A 23,253-nucleotide genomic window follows, 5' to 3' on the forward strand; every position below is an offset into this window, starting at 1 on the left:
AGTTTGTGGGTTCAGATCATGCTGTGGTGGCAGCACATATAGAAGAACTAGAAGGACTTACAACTAGAATATATAATTATGTACTGGAGCTTTGGGGAGGGGGAGAAAAAGAGGAAGACCGACAACAGATGTTACCTCAGGGTGAATCTTTCCCAGCAAAAAGTAAAAAATAAAAATAAATAATATACTACAGAATACTTAAAATATACAGAAGGGACTAGCCCTGTGGCATGGTGGTTAAGTTCAGTGCACTCCACTTCAGCGGCCTGAGTTTGTAGGTTCGGATCCAGGGCACAGACCTACACCACTTGTCAGCCATCATGTGGCAGTGACCCACATACAAAATAGGGGGAGATTGACACAAATGTTAGCTCAGGGCTAATTTTCCTCAGCAAAAAAAAGAAACCGATCAACAAAATAAAACATATGGAAAGGTGTAAAAAATAATAAAATGATCTCATAAGCCTATCACTCAACTTAAAAATAATCTTGATCAGCAGTTGTCTTTCACATTCATGTTTATTCATGGATAAATTATGAGGAACTTTTTGGGAAAAAATGGAAAAGTCTTGCCTGTAATAGATAGAGATTTTGTACCTGACTGGTTTTCCTCACTCACCTGGTTTTCCTCCAACTTCACAGGCCCTCATCAATGTCTTTTACTGTCTCTTCATTTTCTACTGTAAATGTTGCAAGTTCTCAGAGTTCGGTTCTGGACAAATTTCTCTATGGACTAGTTTCCCACGTTATTTCATCTGTTCTCATGGCTTTAAATACCATCTCTATCCTACCAACTCTCAAAATCATATTCACAGGCATGGCTTTTCCTCTGAATTCAAGATTCCAACTGCCTACTTAACGTCTACATTTAGAAATATTATTTGGGGGGTGCAGTTGGGACGCCTCAGTTATAACATGGCCAAAAATGGAAATTTTTGTATTCCCCCATGAACCTATTATTCTTCTCAGTAATAGCACTATCCACCCAGAGGATAAAGCCAGAAACCCAGAAATTATTCTTGATTCCTTTCTATTATTACCCACATCCAAGACATAGGCGGACCCATCGATTCTGCCTCTAAAACTATCTTAAATCTCTCCATTCCTTTCCATCTCCATGATCACTGCTTGATCATCATCTCTCACCTGGAAAACTGCAATAGATTCAGACCTGTGCTTCCATTCTTGTCTCCCTGCAACTCAGTCCTTTTTCCCAATACGTTAATCAGGAAAATTTTCAACTGTACAGAAAAGTTAAAAGAATTATGTAATGAAGACTTATAGACTTATCACCTAAATTTTATAATTAACATTTTTCTATCTTTGATTTGTCACATGTATATCTATCTGTCCACCCATAAATTCAAGGTTTTTTTTTTAAGATTGGCACCTGAACTAACATCTGTTGGCAATCTTTTCTTCTTCTCCTCTTTCTTCTTCTCCTTCTCCTCCTCCCCCTGCCCCCTCCCTTCCCCGGCCCCGCCCCCTCCCCCTCCTCCTCCTCCTTCTTCTTCTCCCCAAAGCCTCTCCCCAAAGTATATAGTTGTATATTCTAGTTCTGAGTGCCTCTGGTTGTGGCATGTGGGATGCCACCTCAGCATGGCCTAATGAGTGGTGCCATGTCTGGGCCCAGGATCCGAACCAGAAAAACCCTGAGCTGCCAAAGCTGAGTGTGCGAACTTAACCACTTGGCCATGGGGCCAGCCCCTCAAGGGTTTTTTTTTTTAATGCATTTCAAAATAGCAGGCATCAGTGCATTTCACCTCTAAACACTTTAGCATGGATATCATTAGCTAGAGTTTGATATTTGTTTAGGTACTTTTAAAACTTTTATGTAAATTTTATGTATAAATTTTTAAATTTACGTAAAGTGAAATGCACAAATCTTATGTATACCATTTGATAAATTCTTACAAATGTGTTTAACCCAAACCCCTACTAAGATAGTGTTATCATCACCCCCAAAAGTTCTCTAATGCCCTTCCCAGGCAATTCCCACATCCATCCCTAATGGAGAGGCACCATTAGTCTGATTTTTTTCACCAGAGATTAGATTTGTCTATTCTACAGCTTCATATATGGAATCATATGGTATATACTATTTTCTGTCTGGCTTCTTTCACTCAGTATAAAGTTTTTAGATTCATCTATTTTGTTACATGAATCAGTAGTTTATTCCTTTTTATTGCTGGATGGTAGTCTATTTGGCCAGTCTCCTGTTGTTGGACACCTAGACAATTTACAGTATTTCCCTATTTTGAATAAAGCTGCTACAAATATGCTTGTACAAGTCTTTTTATAGACATATGCTTTTATTTTTCATAGGTAAATACCTTGGAGTGAAATTTCTGGGCCATAAGTAGTTTATGTTTACTTTTTTAAGAAACTGCCAGACGATTAACCAAGTGGTTGTAACATTTTACACTACGACCCACAATGTATGAGAATTCCAGTTTCTGCATATCCTTGACAACATTTGATGCTGTCAGTCTTTTTAGTCTTTCTTTTTTTTTTTTGAGGAAGATTAGCCCTGAGCTAACATGTGCTGCCAATCCTTCTCTTCTTTTGCTGAAGAAGACTGGCCCTGAGCTAACATCCATGCCCATAGTCCTCTACTTTATATGTGGGATGCCGACCACAGCATGGCTTGCCAAGTGGTGCCATGTCTGCACCCGGGATCTGAACCAGTGAACCCCAGGCCACTGGATCGGAACAAGTGAGCTTAACTGCTGCACCACTGGGCCAGCCCTAGTCTTTTTAGTCTCAATTTGCATTTCCCCATCACTAATGTTATTCAGTAGTTTATCACGTGCTTGGTCATTTCTATGTCATCCTTTGTAAAATGTCAGTTCAAATCCTCTGCCCATTTTTAAAAATTGTATTATTCTTTTACTATTGAGTTACAAGAATTCTTTATATAATTATGGATACAACACCTTTGTCAGATAGGTTTTGCAAATATTTTCTCCCAGTCTATGGCTTGTCTATTCACCTTCTTAACAAGATCTTTAGATATGCAGAAGTTTTAATCTTTATGAAGTCTAAATTATCCATTTTTCTTCTATGCTTTTTACTTTCTGTGATGTAAGGAATCTTTTCCAACCCCTAAGTGTGAAAATGTTCCGCTATGTTTCCTTCACGAAGTTTTATTGTTTTATTTTTCATTTAGTTCTATGATCCATCTTAAATTAATTTTTGTGTGTGGTATGAGGTAGAGATTGAGTTCTTCACCCCCTCCTTCCATGTGTATATCCCGTTTTCCCAGCAGCACTTGTTGAAAAGACTTTCTTTCCCCATTGGGTTGCTTTGGCACCTTTGTTAACAAATCAAATGACTGTATAAGTATAGGTCAGTTTCTGGGCTCTCTGCTCTGTTCTTTTGATGTCTGTCAGTCCTTATGCCAATACCACACTGTCATGGTTACTACAGCTTTACAGTAAGTCACAGTCAGGCAGTGTACGTCTTTGTTCTTTTTTTAAGATTTGCTTTGGATATTCCAAATCAATGGATTTATGCATTTCTGTGTAAATTTTAGAATCAGGTTGTAAATTTCTACTAAAGAACCTGTAGGAATGAGATTGCATTGGATCTGTAAATAAATTTGGAGAGAATTGATTTCTTTATAATATAGAGACTTATAATTCATAATCATGGTTTATCTCTCCCTTTATATAAACCACCTTTGATATCTCTCAGCAACATTTTGTAATTCTCAGTGTAGAGATCCTGCACATCTTTTGTTAAATTTAAGTATTTTATATTTTTTGATGCTATTATAAATGAAATTGTTTTTAAATTGTCTTCCAGTTATTTCCTGCTAGTAAATAAAAATATGTATTTTATTATATTTACCTAATATTCTGAGACCTTGCTACATGCACCTATAATTTCAAGCAGTTGTTTTATAGATTCATTAAGACTTTCTACATAATTAATCATGTCATCTAAGAATCGAGGCACTTTTACTTCTTCCTTTCTGATTTTTACACTTTTTATTTTATTTTCTTACCTAAGTAAATAGAAGTTGTGACACTGGGCATCCTTGCCTTCAACTGATCTTAGAGGGAAAGCAGTCAATATCTCACCATTAAATATGATGGTATCTGTAGGTTTTTCACAGATACCTGTTATTGTTATGTAATGGTACATAAAAAACAAAAACAAACCTCCAAAATTTAATGGCTTAAAACAACAACAAGAAAAAAGGAACTCTGCTAGCAGACTGCCTTTGGACTACAATTGCAACTCTTCCCTGGGTCTCTGGCCTGGCAGCCTACCCTGCAGATTTTGGAGGTACTGAGCCTCGACAACCAGACTACAGGCAAGGGATTTCTGCACCTTTTGGCTCTAGGTGAGGAAAAAAAGAAGACATAAAAGAAATGACTTGGATGTCAGCATCATGCTGGAGTGAGCTTTCCCAGTAATCTCTTCCCTCCACCATAAAACCAAAAAGACATTCACACTCCAACAGAGGACATCCAAACACAACACAAAAGACCTCTGAGAGACCCACGCAGCCATACAACAGAGGGCAGAGAGGCTGGAGCCCTCCTTGGAGGAGGTGGAATGGGGTAAAAGAAAACTTTACTCCCTTCCCAAAAGACTGGGATCAGGGGCCACAGGTGGCCTCCAAGAGGGAAGGAACAGGGGAGGGGACTTTCATTTGCGGGAGCATAAAAGATCTCTGAGGGCCATCACAGCCTAGGGGAAAGCCCCTACTGAGGTGAAAGCCAGTGGTGGGGTGACCTTATCAGCCCAAGACCCCAGGAGAGCAGATAGCAAGGGCAGAGTGAGAAAACCCAGAGACCATGCAGAAGAAAGCGCCTCTCCCCCAAACCTGCCCAGCACTGGCTCCAGTGCCTGGGATCTTGGTGGAATGCAGAGGGCTCAGAATATGCAGCTCTTAGCCCCCACTCAGTTGTGATAGGTGGTAATTGTGACCGAAGAATACCAAAATGCACAAAAACAGAACCACACCCTCTAGCAGTATCAAAAATTATATTAAATTCTCCAGACCAGAGAGAAAATGACAATTACCCAGAAATCCGTACTGAGGACACAGAAATATGTAATCTAAATGACAGAGAATTCAAAATAGCTATCATCAAATAACTCAGTGAGTTAAAAGAGAATGTAGAGAAACAATTCAAAGAGTTTAGAAGCTACTTCACAAAAGAGATTGAAACTATAGAGAAGAATCAATCAGAAATATTGGAGATGAAAGACACAATGGAAGAGACAAAACAAAATATAGATTGTCTGAATGTTCGAGTGGACATCATAGAGGAGCGAATCAGCATAATCGAGGATAGACATGGTGAAATGCTCCAGATAGAGGAAGAGAGACAACTAAAACTAAAAAGAAATGAAGAAAGTCTCCAAGAAATATCCGACTCAATTAGGAAGTGCAACATAAGAATTATAGGTATTCAAAAGGAGAAGAGAAAGAGAATGGAGCAGAGAGCTTATTCAAAGAAATAATAGCAGAGAACTTCCAAAATCTAGGCAAAGAGATGGAAATCCGTGTGGAAGAGGTTACCAGAAATCCCAAATATGTCAATGTAAAAAGACCTCCTGCAAGGCATATAATAGTGAAACTGGCAAAAGTAAATAACAAAGAAAAAATACTAAGGGAAGCAAGGCAGAAGAAAATAACCTACAAAGGAACCCCTATCAGGCTTTCAGCGGATTTCTCTGCAGAAACCTTACAGGCTAGGAGAGACTAGAATGGCATATTCAAATCTTTGAAGGACAAAAACTTTCAGCCAAGAATACTCTATCCAGCAAAAATATCCTTCAGATATGATGGAGAAATAAAAACTTTCCCAGATAAACAAAAGCTAAGGGAGTTCATAGCCATGAGACCCGCCCCCCCCCCCCCCGCCCACACACACACAAGAAATTCTCAAGAAGGCCCTCATACCTGAAAAGAAAAGGGGAGAAAGGGGTTACTAAGCATGGAGTAAGGAGATAAATAGGTAGACAAAATCAGAAAATTGTAGCTATACATCAGAACAGGTTAGCAAATACTCAAGGATAGCATTAAAAATAAAGGAAGGAAAACACCAAAATCAAAGATAATCTTGTCATTTTAACCACAAACTGACAACACAAGCTGGAATAAGATGTAAGAAAAACAACTTAGGAGGGGAAGAGGAATGGGACTGAATCAGTTTAGTCTGAGGAAATAAAAGGCCATCAGAAAATGGACTATTGTATTTACGAGATTTTGAATACAAAGCTCATGATAACCACTAAAGAAAAAAGCAGAAAAGAGACACAAATAATAAATAAGGAGAAAAAAAGAAACACAACATAAAAAACTACATAACTCAATTGGTAGACCAAAAAACACAGGACAAGAAACACTGGAAATGCAGGAGAACCAGAAAATGAGTGAAAAAATGGCAGCATTTAGCCCTCATATATTGATAACCACCCTGAATGAAAATGTATTAAATTCTCCAATGAAAAGACACAGAGTGGCGAGATGGATTAAAGAACAAGGCCCAACAATATACTGCCTCCAGGAACACATCTCAGCTCCAATGGCAAACACAGGCTCAGAGTGAAGGGATGGAAGACAATACTCCAAGCTAATGGCAAACAAAAGAAAGCAGGTGTCACAATACTTAAATCAGACAAAGTCAACTTCAAGATAAGACAGGTAAAGAGAGACAAAGAGGGGCAATATATAATGATTAAAGGGACACTCCACCAAGAAGACATAACATAAATATCTATGCACCCAACACAGGAGCACCAAAGTACATAAAGCAACTATTAAGAAACCTAAATGAAGATATTAACAATAATACAATAATAGTAGGGGACCTCAACATTCCACTCACATCGGTAGATCAGCCAGACAGAAAATCAACAAGGAACCAATGGAATTAAATAAAAAGCTAGAACAGTTGGACTTAACAGACATATATACAACACTCCATCCAAAAACAGCAGAATACACATTCTTCTCAAGTGCACATGGAACATTCTCAAGGATAGACCATATGTTGGGAAACAAGACAAGTCTCAATAAATTTAAGAAGATTGAAATAATAATGAGCATCTTTTCCAATCACAATGCTATGAAGCTAGAAATTAATTACAAGAAAAAAGCTGAGAAAAGGACAAAGATGTGGAGACTAAACAACATGCTATTGAACAACCAATGAATCACTGAAGAAATTAAAGGAGAAATCAAAAAATATCTGGAGACAAACGAAAATGAAAACATACCACACCAACACATATGTGATGCAGCAAAAGCCATATTAAGAGGAAAATTCATCACAATACAGGCTCACCTTAAAAAACAAGAAAAATCCCAAATAAGCAATCTCAAACTACACCTAATGGAATCAGAAAAAGAGGAACAAACAAAGCCCAAAGTCAGCAGAAGGAGAGAAATGATAAAAATCAGAGCAGAAATAAATGCTATTGAAACAAAAAAGGCAATAGAAAGCATCAATGAAACAAAGAACTGGTTCTGTGAGAAGACAAATAAAATTGACAAACCCCTAGCCAGACTTACAAAGAAATAAAGAGAGAAAGTTCAGATAAGTAAAATTAGACATGAAAGAGGAGAAATAACAATACAGAACAATACAGAAATACAATGGATTACAAGAGAAGACAACGAAAAACTATATGCCAACAAAATGGAGAATGTAGAGGAAATGGATAAATTCTTAGACTCTTACGATTTCCCAAAGCTGAATCAAGAAGAAATAGATAATCTGAATAGACCAATCACAAGGAAAGAGATTGAAACAGTAATCAAAAGCCTCCCCAAAAATAAAAGCCCAGGACCAGATGGCTTCCCTGGAGAATTCTACCTAACTTTCAGAGAGGATTTAATAGCTATCCTTCTCAAGCTATTCCAAAAAATTAGGGAAGATGAAACACTTCCTAACACATTCTACACGACCAACATCACTCTGATACCAAAGCCTAACAAGGACAGCGCAAAAAAGGAAAATTACAGGCCAATATCACTGATGAACATAAATGCAAAAATTCTCAACAAAATTTTGGCAACCCGAATTCAGCAATACATCAAAAAGATCATACATGATGATAAGTGGGATTTATACTAGGGACACAGGGACATTTCAACATCTGCAAATCAATCATTGTGATACACCACATCAACAAAATGAGGAATAAAAACCACAAGATCATCTCAACAGATGCAGAGAAAGCATTTGACAAGATCCAACAGCCATTTATGCTAAAAATTCTTAACAAAATGGGTATAGAAAGAGAGTACTTCAACATAATAAAGGCCATATATGACAAACCCACAGACAATATCATACTCAATGGGCAAAAATTGAGCACCGTCCCCCTGAGAACAGGAACAAGACAAGAATGCCCACTATCACGACTCTTATTCAACATAGTGCTGGAGGTTTTGGCCAGAGCAATTAAACAAGAGAAAGGAATACAAGGAATCCAAACAGGGAGTGAAGAAGTGAAACTCGCTGTTTGCAGACAACATGATCTTATACATAGAAAACCCTAAAGAATCCATCGGAAAACTATTAGAAATGATTAACAACTACAGTGAAGTTGCAGGGTACAAAATCAACTTACAAAAATCAATTGCATTTCTATACTCTAATAACGAACTTACAGAAAGAGAACTCAAGAATACAATTCCATTTGCAATCACAAGAAAAAGAATAAAGTATCTGGGAATAAATTTAACCAAAGAGGTGAAGGACTTATACAATGAAAACTGTAAGACATTATTGAAAGAAACAGATGACGACATAAAGAGATGGAAAGAGATTCCATGTACATGGATTGGAAGAATAAACATAGTTAAAATGTCCATACTACCTAAAGCAATCTACAGATTCACTGCAATCCCAATCAGAATCCCAATGACATTCTTCACAGAAATAGAGCAAAGAATCCTAAAATTCATGTGGGGCAACCAAAGACCCCGAATTGCTAAAGCAATCCTGAGAAAAAAGAACAAAGCTGGAGGCATCACAATCCCTGATTTCAAAATGTACTACAAAGCCATAGGGATTAAAACGGCATGGTACTGGTACAAAAACAGGCACCCAGATCAATGGAACAGAACTGAAAGCCCAGAAATAAAACCAAACGTATAGAGATAGCTAATCTTCAACAAAGATGCCGAGAACATACAATGGAGAAAAGATAAGTCTCTTCAATAAATGGTGTTAGGAAAACTGGACAACTACATGCAAAAGAATGAAAGTAGACCATTATCTCATGCCATACACAAAAATAAACTCAAAATGGATCAAAGATTGAAGGTAAGTCCTCAAACCATAAAACTCCTGGAAGGTAATATAGGTAGTACACTCTGTGCTCGCTTCGGCAGCACATATACTAGAGGTAGTACACTCTTTGACATCGAACTTAAAAGGATCTTTTCAAATACCACATCTTCTCAGATAAGGGAAACAAAAGAAAAAATAAACAGTGAGACTTCATCAGACTAAAGAGCTTCTGAAGGCAAAAGAAACTAGGATCAATACAAAAAGACAACCCACCAATTGGGAGAAAATATTTGCAAATCATATATATGACAAGGAGTGTCATATATATGACACCCCATAATGTGTAAGGAACTCACACAACTGAACAATAAAAAACAAACAGCTTGATCAAAAAATGGGCAGAGGATATGAACAGACATTTTTCCAAAGATAGAAAGATGGCCAATAAACACATGAAAAGATGTTCAGCATCACTAATCATCAAGGAAATGCAAATCAAAACTACACTAACATACCACCTTCTACCTGTTAAAATGGCTGTAAACACTAAGACTGAAAATAACAAATGTTGGAGAGAGTGTGGAGAAAAGCAAACCCTCATACACTGCTGGTGGGAATGCAAACTGGTGCAGCCACCATGGACAACAGTATGGAGATGCCTCAAAAAATTAAAAACAGAACTACCATGACCCAGCTATCCCACTACTGGGTATCTACCCAAACAACTTGAAATCAACAATCCAAAGTAATATATGCACCCCTATGTTCATTGCAGCACTATTCACAATAGCCAAGACATGGAAACCATCCAAGTGCCCATCGACTGAGGATTGGATAAAGAAGATGTGGTATATATATATAATGGAATACTACACAGCCATAAAAAAGACAAAATCATCCCATTTGCAACCACATGGATGGACCTGGAGGGAATTATGCTAAGCGAAATAAGCCAGACTGAGAAAGACAAACACTGTATGATTTCACTCATATGTGGAATATAAACAAACACGTGGACAGAGAAAATAGTTCAGTGGTTACCAGGGGAAGGGGAGTGGGAGGTGGGCACAGGGGGTGAAGGGGAGCATTTATGTGGTGACAGACAAGAAATAATGTACAACTGAAATTTCACAATGATGTAAACTATTATGAACTCAATAAAAAAAACAATAATTTTTTTAGCTTATGAATTTTCAATTTGGGCAGGGCTCCACGGGGAAAACTTGTCTCTGTTCCATAAAGCATCAGCTGGGAACTGGAGGATCCACTTTGAAGATGGCTTATCCAAATGGCTGCCAAGTTGAGGCTGGCTATCAGTTCCTCTACAGGGACTGATTGGCTCCCCCACAGCATGGTGGCTGGATTCCAAGAGCAAGCTTTCCAAAAGACCAGATGAAAGCTATTGCAGCATTATGACATAACTTCAGAAGTCACACAGCATCACTTCCTCTGTAGTTACAGGCCCACTCAGCCAGATTCAAGGGAAAGGAACAGAATCTGTTGATGGGATGAGTGTAAATGACACATGAGAAGAGCAAGTGAGTTGGGATGTATTGTTGGAAAAGACAATCTGACAAAATGCTCTTTATCAGATTGAGGAAGGTCTCTTCTATTTTTAAGGTGATTAATTTTTATAATTAATCAATGTTGAATTTTGCCAAATCCCTTCTCTGCATCTATTGAAGGATCATGTGGTTCTTCTCCTTTATTCTGTTATTATGGGAAATTACACTATTGACTTCAGATTGTTAAACAATTTGGCATTCCTAGGATAAACCCAACTTGGTCATGATATAAACTTTTTATGTATTGCTAGATTTGACTTGCTAGTATGTTGTTAAGGACTTTTCCATCTTCGTTTTTGAAGGATACTGGTCTGTAATTTTCTTTTTTTGCGATAACTTTGTCAAGTTTGGGTATCAAGGTTATACTAGCATCATAAAATGAATTGCAAAGTGCTGTCTTCTAATTTCTGGAAGTCTGTATAAGATTATCTCTTTCTTAAGTGTTCAATAGAATTATATATATTATATCTGTGGCAGGCGTCCCACATATAAAGTAGAGGAAGATGGGCACGGATGTTAGCTCAGGGCCAGTCTTCCTAGCAAAAAGAGGAGGATTGGCAGCAGATGTTAGCTCAGGGCTAATTTTTCTCAAAAAAAAAAAAAGATTGGCACCTGAGCTAACATCTGTTGCCAATCTTCTTTTTTTCCCTTCTTTTCCCCCAACCCCCCAGGACATACTTGTATATTCTGATCCTTTTGGCTCTGTTATGTGGGACGCTGCCTCAGCATGGCTTGATGAGTGGTGCTAGGTTCGTGCCCAGGATCCGAACCAGTGAAACGCTGGGCCGCTGAAGTGGAGCATGCGAACTTAACCACTTGGCCATGGGGCTGGCCCCTTGGTTGTGATTTTTGAGGCATCTATCCCTTACATCTAAATTGTCAAATTCCTTGGCACAGAGTTATTTAGAAATCTCTTATTATCTTTTTAATATCCATAGGATCCACAGTAATGTCCTCTTTATCATTCTTGATATTGGTAATTTTTGTTTTCTTTTTTAGTTATTAATTCAGCTAGGGGCTTACCAATTTTGTCGATCTTTTCAAAGAATCAACTTAGGAGGTTTTTTTTTTAAGATTTTATTTTTCCTTTTTCTCCCCAAAGCCCCCTAGTACATAGTCGTATATTTTTGGTTGTGAGTCCTTCTAGTTGTGGCATGTGGGATGCCGCCTCAGCACGGCTGGATGAGCTGTGCCATGTCCGCACCCAGGATCTGAACCGGCAAAACCCTGGGCCACCACAGCAGAGTGCGCGAACTTAACCACTCAGCCACGGGGCCGGCCCAAGGAGTTTGTCATTTTCTCTGTTGTCTGTTCTTTATTTTGTTGATTTCTGTTTTAACTGCAAACCACTGTTGACAAAGCAGAGTGATTTTTGCAAAAACATAATCAGACAATTTTATTCCCCTGCTGAAAACTTTCAAGGGCTTCCCATTGCGTTTAGAATAAAAGACAAAATCATTACCATGTCCTACAGAGCCCTACCTGATCTGGCCTTTGTCTACTTCTCCAACCCCACTTGTTACTACTTCTTCACTCATGATACTTCATTCATGCTGGCCTTCTGACAATTCCTATGTCAAGCCAAACTTTTTCCTGTTTCAGGGTTTTTGTATGTGCTGTTCTCTTCACCTGGGCCATTCTTCCCCCACAACTCTTTGCATGGCTGTTTCCTTTTTATCCTCCATGTGTCAGCTTAAAGTTTAGCACATCAAAGAAACTTTTCCTTGACTTTTTTTTTTTTGAGGAAGATTAGCCCTGAGCTAACTACTGCCAAACCTCCTCTTTTTGCTGAGGAAGACTGGCCCTGAGCTAACATCCATGCCTATCTTCCTCTGCTTTATACGTGCGATGCCTACCACAGCATGGCTTTTGCCAAGCGGTGCCATGTCCACACCTGGGATCCGAACTGGCAAACCCCGGGCCACCAAGAAGCGGAATGTGTGAACTTAACCACTGCGCCACCAGGCCAGCCCCTTCCTTGACCATTCTAAAGTAGCTCTCTGATCCTTACACCCTACACTCATCTCTATCAGGCAGCCTATTTACTTTCTTAATAAGTACTTTCCACAAACTGTAATCATTTTATTGATTGGTTTATGTTTATTGACATGTTCAAATTTATTGACACGTTAAGAGTTTCATGGGGCCAGCCCCATGGCCTAGTGGTTAAGTTCAGTGTGCTCTGTGCTCTGCTTTGGAAGCCTGGGTTCAGTTCTTGGCGTGGACCTACACCACTTGGCGGTGGCCATGCTGTCGCAGTGACCCACATACTAAATAGAGGAAGATTATCACAGATGTTAGCTCAGGGTGAATCTTCCTCAAGCAAAAAGAGGACAATCGGCAACAGATATTAGCTCAGGGCCAATCTTCCTCAGCAAAACAAAAAAGTTTCATTTGAATAGGATACAAGTGACAATCTTTTCTTTTTTTCAATTTAATTGATTTTTGCTTAGGTTTTATTGGCTTTTTTTTGGTGGGTTTTTTTTGGGGGGGGGTGAGGAAGATTGTCCTTGAGCTAACATCTGGCCAATCTTCCTCTATTTTATATGTGGGACACCACCAAAGCATGGCTTGATGAGGTGGTGTTTAGGTCTGCACCCAGGATCTGAACCTGCAAACCCCAGGCCGCCAAAGTAGAGTGCGTGAACTTAAGCACTACGCCCCTGGGCCAGCGCCAGCAACAATCTTCCTCCAGCAAAAAGAGGAAGACTGGCAACAGCTATTGGCTCAGGCTCAGTCCTCCTCACTAAAAGAAAGAAAAAGGACCGTAAAATAGTACCTATCTTATAGTATTGTTGTAGAGAGAGAGTTAAAGGCATCAAAAGTGCTTAAAACAAGGCATGGAGGGGCCAGCCCAGTGGCATAGTGGTTGAGTTTGCACCCTTCACTTTGGCCGCCTGGGGTTCGTAGGTTCGGATCCAGGGTGTGGACCTGGCACCGCTCATCAGGCCACACTGTGGCAGCATCCCACATAAAATAGAGGAAGATTGGCAAAGATGTTAGCTCAGCGACAATCTTCCTCAAGCAAAAAGAAGAAGATTGGCAACAGATGTTAGGTCAGGGCCAATCTTCCTCACAAAAAAGAAGCAAGACATGGAACATAGTAAGCCCTCAGGAAATATACATGACTTATTATTTGTCATTGATTTCTAGTGCCTGACATGGTGTCTGGTGTTCATCGAATGGATGTGAGGAACTGTGTAGAGTATACAGCTGCTACACAAGTGTGTCAGATATCACTGGCCCAACTCTGCAAGGCAATGCGCTACTCATATAATATAGATTTTATTATATGCCATTTATCCTGGCTCAAATTAGCAACAAGAAACTTCTGTGAAACAAACCAAATGACTTTACTTCTAAATTGCTCTTTCCATGGATTGTTTGTGCCTCATTTCTCCCTACGAGAATATTCCTTATTCCCCTTAGGAAACATCACTGGGCACCTATTGTGGTGTCACACTCTGTGCTCCTTATAGGGGATGAAGGCATGGCTCTGCCCTTGAGAGAACCAATTAGGGGACATAGATAAACAGACAGTTACCATAAAGTGTGGTGCATACTCTATTAGAGAAATATCTGGTGTTAGATGCAATTGGGCATCCAAATCAGACTGTAAGTACAGCTAACAGACCTCCCAAGGTAACCCCCCATAATGTTGATACAATACCTTGCACACAGTGGGCACTGAATAAATGGATGTTGAGTACTCTGGGGGAGAATGGAGTAAGATATTACTATATATACCCACTAACCTTTCCACCTCCAACAGGCAACCATTGAGAGCTCGGAGTGGTATCTCACTTATCAATCCCTAGACCAGACCACTGTCCCATTGTATAGATCAGAGGACTGCCCCCACGGAAAGGCAAGAAAGGAGGAACAATGGAGATCAAAACAGCAATAGTCAGTCTTCAAATGGAAGACAAACTGGTAAGATGCACTTTGGGTTAGCAATCTGAAATAAATCAGATATAAATCCAGTCATTGTTTTAAATATTCTTCCATTCTGACACTTATGTTTAACATTTGTGCTTCAATAACATAAATAGTTAAAAGAGAAAAAATTGTTGAAATATAAATAAAATTTATTTTTAATATCCTATGTATTCTATAGCAGACATAGAATGCAAATTTTTATTTAAAAAAATATTCACAATCCTCTTTTATTGATAACATAACTGAGATACTTATTTTATACATTTAAATTATCTTGAGATTTGATAACAATAATTAGCTACAGTATAGCCCAGAAATAAAAATATACAAAATAGTTTTAGGAACACATGTATTTCTACCTGAAGGTACACTTATAAATCATACAAAGATACATATTTATTTAAAATAAAAACTTTGAAAATGAAACCAGTTCATCTCATTTTTACCAAGGTATGACAAGAAATCTTTTATGCAAAAAAATAAAAATTGAAGCAGAAATAACACTTTAAACTTAGTTTTCTAATGTCTTAAAAATAATATCAATTCTACAAACCACTATTACTGAGGACAGAACTATAACTGTTCTCTCATTTCTGTCATGCTTAAAATAAAACATAAAAAGTACTCTAAACACAATAAATGGAATTCTTATATTTTAAACCATTTTAATATAAAGGAGAGCAATTCAAACCATGTTTTACATTTCTACTTAAGTTTATATTGCACTAAAATTATTTTACATGGAAGAACTAGTTGATGTATCATAATACCTTAGAAACATCCTGTAACATTCACATCTATATTAATGGATATTCGATGGTCCACTTAAATAAATCTTCTAGTATACACCAAATCATCTAACAAAAACAAGTCTATAATGCTAATATGTTTTAAGAGCAAAGATATTCAGTATTTATTATTACTGCCTTTGGGAAATACATTGACTTTTAAAAACACATTTAAATCACTCATAGTACCTGGTAATAACATTTGAGCAATACCCAAAAATTCTCCATTTATTGTTGAGTCTCTACGTGGCTACTTTTTAAATACAACATTTATTTTATTAACAAATGAAGAGAAAAAGTGTTTGTCCTTTTATCCAGTGGAGCAGAATTACAAGAAAAGAGATAAAAACAATACTTCATTGCTGGCTTCTAAGCTACATTTGATATAACTTAAAAATTCAGTTCTCATCATTCTGCTGCAATATAACCAAACTTGTTTATAACAACAATAATAATAAGCAATGTTAGAGTCTTTGAAAATAATGATTACAATTAAAAGCTTGGAACAGCATGATAAAGCTAATGGAAACCTCCTGAATCCCATTTTAAGTCAGTTCTACTTCCAAATAACTCTTTAAAATGGTTTCAAATAACCTAACTGATTAGCCAGCATCAGCTTAGGAATTTCTTTCAATGTTCTAAGGTATAACTTTTGGCATCAAAAAGGATAGTAAGCACTTTTGATTTGTGATGAATAAAAAAATCAAGCACTAAAATACCAGTGGTTCCTGTGACAGGGTAAATATCCCCCTTCAAGTAAAGTTCTCCTCAAAATTAAAGTAATATTTTATTTCTTCCTCTGAGAGTTTATTAAAGAAACGAAATCATGATTTTTTCTAGTTGAGGTGAAAAAACTGCTTCATAAGTTCATACGTTGTGAAAGCCACTGCTTGAGAGGGAATGCAGCGAATGTAATTAAGAGATAAACCACGATATAACCCTTTTCGAATTCCATGGTGTCCATAGACATACTTCATAGTCTCCCGCATAGTACTGAAAGACAACGGTTAAATGATGACACCCTTATGCCCACTCGTGAAGAGACAATTTCAAGATCGATAGTAGAATTTTTAAAAGAAACCAAAATGCTATCTTTAATAGCTTTTGGAAGGCAAGTATTAAAACACGCTAAAAATTCAATGAAAGAGCAATTCATTCCAAACAAGTACAAGCATTATGCACAGATTTGTGGGGCTCATTAATACAAGATATTTTGTTTGTACTATGCCTCTGACATTTATTGGCAATACTGTTTCATAATAGTTCAACTATCGACGTAACCTTTTGAAAGGATGCATGAGCAGTTGCTCTTTAACTTTTCATTTCAGCTCAAGTTCTATACTACACGCAACTAGCAAATGATTATAGAACTGATACCTAAAGGACTATCTTTCAGATTTCAGTAATACTTTCCTATTTCAAAGAGTGTTCTTTCCTCTCAAATCAATATTTTGGGCTGTGCTTTTCCCTTTCATTAGGCAATCCGGACTGAAATCTTCAAAAACTTTTGGGTAAACAAAGGCAATTCAAGGTCCTGAACAAATGTTCTGCTCTTCCCTTGAGGGACAACACATCACCAATCAAACAGAATGATTCTAAATCTCTTTAGATTAGAAAACTCTAGAGTTGTACTGTGTAATGATGGGTAGCTACTGAGCACTTGAAATGTGGCTAGTCCAAATTGAGATGTGCTGGAAGCGTAAGATACACCCTGGATTTCAAACGCTTAATATAAAAAGAAGGATGCAAAATACTGAAATGATAATATTTTAGATACGTTAGGTTAAACAAAAATATTTTTAAACAATTTCATCTGTTTCTTTTTATACTTTTTTAAATGTGGCCACCGGAAAGTTTTAAATTACATATGTGGCTCATATTATATTTAACAGAGCTGCTCTAAAGTGAAGTTTTTAATAGGATTGGGACATGATTACAATCTTATAAAGTTACCAAAATATACTATAGGAGAAAAAATGGAAGGTCTTGACTACTAGTGAGACCACAGTCCTATCTCCCTACTTAAATATTACATTTCTAAAGAAAATGAACAGTAACAAATGGAGAACTTACAGGCACTTTTCAAATTCTGGAAGAACAGTTCCTAATTGCATTCGCCGACGAGTTACATCAAATGGGTAGCTAAAAGAAGAAAAAGGCAAGAGGACTTAAAAATGATTTTTAGTTTTCAACTCAACAATTATTGAATACAAAGCCCTACATATGCTAGGAAATAATGTGTTCCTATTCTCTTATTGTTTTGTCTAATCTGGGAGTTCAGGATATAGGCACATGAATACAATCAAATAAAAATACAGTGATCTCTTTGCCTTTGCTTATGTAGTTCCCTCAAATTAGATGATTCTTCTCTCCCATTGGGTGCAATATCAAGTTCTAGTCACTCCTCAAGGCCAAATTAAATGGCACTTCCTGAAGAAATAAACTGAGTGCTTTTCATTGTTGTAACCCTAACACAGGGTTTCTCAACTTTGGCACTATTGACATTTTGGGTTGGATAATTCTTAGTTGTGAGGGGCTGTCCTGTGCATTGTAGGATATTTAGGTGCAGCCCTGGTCTCCATCCACTAGATACCAGTAACATACCCCGAGTTGGGATAACCAAAAATGTCTCCAGACACTAATAAATGTCCACTGGAGGCACAATTACCCCATTGAAGAACCACTACCCTAAGAGTGATATTCAGTAAGTCCCCCTGTACACAGTAGACCAACAAAAACTTTTCTTTAAGGGCTAAAATTAACAATACAGAAAACTGCACTTAGAGGACAGAGAACATTCTATGTAAAAAGATTGCCTGATTCTCTAACTATGTATGGCAATGGATGTTAGCTGGACTTAATGTGGTGATCATTTCGCAATATATACAAATATCAAATCATTACGTTGAACACCAGAAACAAGAAATATGTTGTATGTCAATTACACCCCAATAAAACTTTTAAAAAAGCAAAAGAAGATTGCCTGAAATGAAATATACAAAAGTAATCTCTTTTGGGAGTGAGATGCCAGGTGATTTTTTAAAATTAGTTTTATTTGCTAATATTGACTACTTATGTCAGGTGCTGTGCTAAACAATTTATGTATATTATCTCATTCCATCTTTACAAAAATTGCATGAAGTAGGTACTGTCATCCCAACATTCAGATAAGAAAACTGAGTCTTAGAGACATTCTCCAGTGTCAAAAAGCTGCTTTCTGCTTTCGTATTCAAAGCTCTCCATGGTACATAATATATAAATAAGTGATATATGACAAAAATAATTATGTACTTTTATATTGATTTAAATTTACTATGAAATAGTTATAATAAAAAAATACCCATATACAACCAGACAGTGTAAGAAATAACATTACCAATAGATGAAGCCCCCTACGCATCTCAATAGCATCTCTAGGAATTATTTTTTAACAAGGAGTAGAGAGAAGAAAAAACTTTATGGAGATAAAGGGACCAAAACCTCAACTTGAAGGATTCAGCTGCCAAGCTGGAAAAGATCTATGTGAATAGAAGGAATTGATTAATAGAGAGAATGTAAGAAGACAAGGTACAAGGATTAGAACCAGGGAAATAACAATAGAAAAGAAATAAAATAGCATTCTAGGCAAAGTTCTCAAGTAAAAAATGACAAGACTTAGTGACTGTTTGAATATGTACAATCTGAAAAGTGATTTCAAGGCATTATCAAGACTAGAAAATTAACGGTTATCAATAACAAATAGGAAAGTTGGGAACTGAGGATTGTCATGAAGAGGAAGACAAGCAAGTAATATATAAATTATGGAGTTTACACTAATGGCAGAAGTCCAAGTAGAAAGATCCAAGAGCTTGCTAGAGAAGTAATGGCGTCAGTAATGGAGATTTAAATAGAATTGGTTATCTGTACAAAGGTGACCGTTGAAACCATAAAGATAAATGAGTTATTCTAGACATTTATGGGAAGAGCAGAGCACTGAAGTCTAGCTAGGCCTTAAAAATCAGCACAGATAGGTAGGAGGAGGACATGAATCAGCGAGATACTGATACTGGGGAGGATGATCACCAAGAAAGGGCACTATTACAAAAACCAAGGAATTAGAACAATTGGAAGGAGGGTAAAAGAACTGAGAAGGAGCCACTGGATCTGTTAAGAGTCAGTAGGTGTAGAATACAGTTTAAGAAGAGAAGTGGGAGAGAGAAGACAGATTCTAGGGATCTAAGTTGGAAAGGAATAATAAAGAAAAGGGGCAATAAAACCAAGAAGAGAATCAGAATAGCTAGAGGTGATCATGTCTCTGCAAATGAACAAGTTTCCACAGCCAGGTTTCCAAAGTCCATCACACACCTTTTCTTCTTTACCTTCAATCTAGTATGATCTGCTCCCACACGCAAGTACACTGAATCTGCTTTCACAAAGGTAACTATTAATTGTAAAATCCAGTGAACACCTTATTTTTCAGTACTTATTATTTTCAGTACTTATCTTACTTTGACTTTTCTTTTTCCATTGGATACTCTTTGTTGAGTCTTTGTGACACTACTACTCCCTGTTATCTTCCTGTTTTTCAGGATACTTTTCAGTCACAGAAAGCTTTTCTTCTTCCTGTTCCTGAAAAGTTCCTGCTTCTTAGTATTCCAGCCTCTTTTTATCTCATCTACTCAATCTCTCTTGGTCTAGAGAAATTCCCTAAGCTGCCTTTCTAATTACACTATAGTAATATCTTTATCTGTGTTCCCACTACAGTTTATATTAATATAAAACTCCATTGTATTGCTAACTGTCTTAATTAGTCTTAGTATAGGCTTTTTGAGGCAATAACTTTGCCTTTCCTTCAGTGAACCTCCCAATGTCTAATAGACTGTCTGGCACAAAGTAGGCCTCCAAGATTTAGAGCAAGAGAAGCTGTACCTACACACACACACACACATAAGATAAATGGCTCCAATTTCAGAAACTTCATACAGGCAAACTCATGAGAAAATGTGAAGACTATACTTAGTGTTCCTTTCTAGCTTTCTTTTTTCCTTTCTTTTAAATGAATCCACAGGAAATTGGGTAAGTTCAAACTAATTTGGTCAATTTGGTATGTAATTATTTATTATATGCTTAAAGTGCAGGCACATCTGAAAAAATATATTAATACTTATATCTTGCAAGGGATCCCGTATTTTAATAATCTATTAGAAAAAATAAAATAAGTAACCAATGCTGAAAACCAGGATTGGGTAAATGTAATTTGATTGAATTAAGTTGATGAAGAAACTTACGATATTGTCTGTGCTATTGCTCCAGCAACACCACCACAAAGTAAGTTTATGTGAGTTTTCAAAACTAAGACATTAGGATTGTCTGATGAAGGTCTGCCAAGGAGGGTAGGAGCATAGGAAAGCCCAACACTCTTTAAGGTACCAAAAGTAAAAAATGAAACACCTGAAAAACAAAATATAAATTCACCACCATGCTTAAAGGAACACAAGCTGTGAAAAGACACCATTTCTTACATAAGAACCAATTAACTCAAGGAACTAACTATGCATTTCCTAACTTCTGATGCTTGTCTTAATCTAAGATAAAAAGATTTAATTAATGTTTATAAGTAACACAAAGATGACAAAATTACCACCTATAAAAATTATAGCATTGGTTTTCACACACTAATATATACATCAGTTCACTGAATAAAGGCAGTAGTTGAGTATAATGTCACATTATATACGAATAGAATTAAATGGTTTTGCAAGGTTTCACATGAGTAAAAGCTAAATTCATGATTAATAATTATAAGTAAATATGACAACTTATATTTACAATAATGATGATGGCAATAATGTAAGATAGGAGCAAAAAATTCAGATGTGACAAAGCATTGTTATTTTAACTTAGTGTCTAATTTTTCTTCAAGGAAGAGTTATATCCATGAGGAAAGTGTTCATATTAGCTCATAAGACAAATGGAATCTAATAAATATTATATTAAGTTATTGATAATATTCAGTTGGTGCTTGCTGAACATTTACATGATTTTATAACAGACTCGTTAAAGTCATACATTAGTAAAATCAAGAACAGAATTCAAGGGGGCCGGCCCCATGGCCAAGTGGTTAAGTTCGTGTGCTCTGATTCGGTGGCACAGGGTTTTGCCAGTTTAGATCCTGGGCACAGACATGGCACCGTTCTTCAAGCCATGCTGAGGTGGTTTCCCACATAGCAGAACTAGAAGGATCTACAACTAGAATATACAACTATGTACTGGGGGGCTTTGGGGAGAAGAATTTAAAAAGAAAAAAAAAAGGAAAATTGGCAACAGATGTTAGCTCAGGTGCCAATCTTTAAAAAAAAAGAATAGAATTCGAGCATTCCTATCAACAAAGCATTACTCAAGATATCTTGATATCCACTAAATTTTTTTTCTTTTGAGGAAGATTAGCCTTGAGCTAACATCTGCTGCCAATCTTCCTCTGTTTGCTGAGGAAGACTGGTCCTAAGCTAACATCCATGCCCATCTTCCTCTACTTTATACGTGGGACGCCTGCCACAGCATGGCTTGTCAAGTGGTGCCATGTCCGCACTCAGGATCCGAACCAGTGAACCCTGGGCCACCAAGGTGGAACGTGTAAACTTAACCACTGTGCCACCAGGCTGGCCCCTCCACTAAATTTTAAAAACGTATTTAAAAAGATACTTGATGCTTAAGAGCAAATAAGCACTAACAAAAATTCAGTCTATGATAATACCTTAATGTATGCATTTATTCTTTACACAAAATTTTTATAATTTATAGTATTTTGAAATGATGATACACAATTTTAGACTATTCATATACTTTTATATTTGGGAAATCTATTCCGAAGACTTCATCTTAAATACAGAAAATGCTCATGACAAGAAAATTCATAGCAAATTAAACATAAGTAGGGAAAAAAACAGAAATACCTAAATGAGCTGGAATGATCTTCAGTGAAATATGACACAATTTTTAAAAATGATGTTTGTGAAGAGTATTCAAAAATATGAAAAATATTTGGGAAATGGGGAAAAATTAAGAAAAAATTATATATATACTGTAACTATGTAAAAATATATTTTAAAAACTGAAAACTAAAACCAAAAACATTAGAAAGAGATGAAGATATAGCAAAAGATTAAAGAGTTCTGCTTCTAGCATAACGACAGTCTAGGTATTCTGAGGGACTCTGTCACTGCAGAACAACTATATCCATTGCTGGGCTTGCAAAAAGATGAGGTCTCCAAGAATCCCCAGCACTACCACCTCCCAAAAATATAGCTGGAGTCCCCACGGGAGTTTGGGCCCATGAGAGAGGAGGAGTGACTCTACATATTGATGCCAATAGCAGCAGAGCCATTGAGATGGATCTGACCACTGGACCTACAGAAAATGGAATCACTGGGTCTGAAACTCAGAGATTAAGATCAAGTAATAAACTCATAATTAAAGACTACCAAGCATAGGAGGAGGCAAATAAATTTATCTATTTATAAAAGAGGGGGCAGTAAGGATTCAGAATACGCAAACAAGATAAGAAAGGAATAAAAAGAAATACTAAAAAAAAAGCAACAAGTGGAAATCAAATAGCAAGGTACACAAACAACTCCAAATAAATCAATAATCACAATAACCACTAAGTGGGCTAATTGGCAATTAAAAGATTTTACAGACTGGATTAAAAAATAGCCA

At 37.0% G+C, this 23,253-nt stretch overlaps 1 protein-coding gene across 4 annotated transcripts in view; it reads right to left on the bottom strand.

Annotated features, from left to right (window-relative positions):
- Positions 1–23,253, bottom strand: part of SLC25A16 (solute carrier family 25 member 16) — a 58,057-nt gene that overhangs the window by 1,350 nt on the left and 33,454 nt on the right. For 2 of the 4 annotated variants that reach the window (XM_014862779.3, XM_070488973.1), the window contains 3 exons: positions 20,826–20,988; positions 17,632–17,700; positions 15,170–16,551 (listed from right to left, as the gene is read on the bottom strand). In XM_014862779.3, coding sequence (XP_014718265.1) covers positions 16,395–16,551; positions 17,632–17,700; positions 20,826–20,988 — 389 coding nt within the window. In that variant the 3' untranslated portion in view covers positions 15,170–16,394. Of the gene's footprint in view, positions 1–11,923; positions 12,181–14,586; positions 14,790–15,169; positions 16,552–17,631; positions 17,701–20,825; positions 20,989–23,253 lie in introns of those variants that run through there. The other 2 variants (XR_011495432.1, XR_011495436.1) reach the window with 2 other exon arrangements.

Source organism: Equus asinus, chromosome 2 (genome assembly GCF_041296235.1).
Source record: "Equus asinus isolate D_3611 breed Donkey chromosome 2, EquAss-T2T_v2, whole genome shotgun sequence".
Taxonomy (NCBI): Eukaryota; Metazoa; Chordata; class Mammalia; order Perissodactyla; family Equidae; genus Equus; species Equus asinus.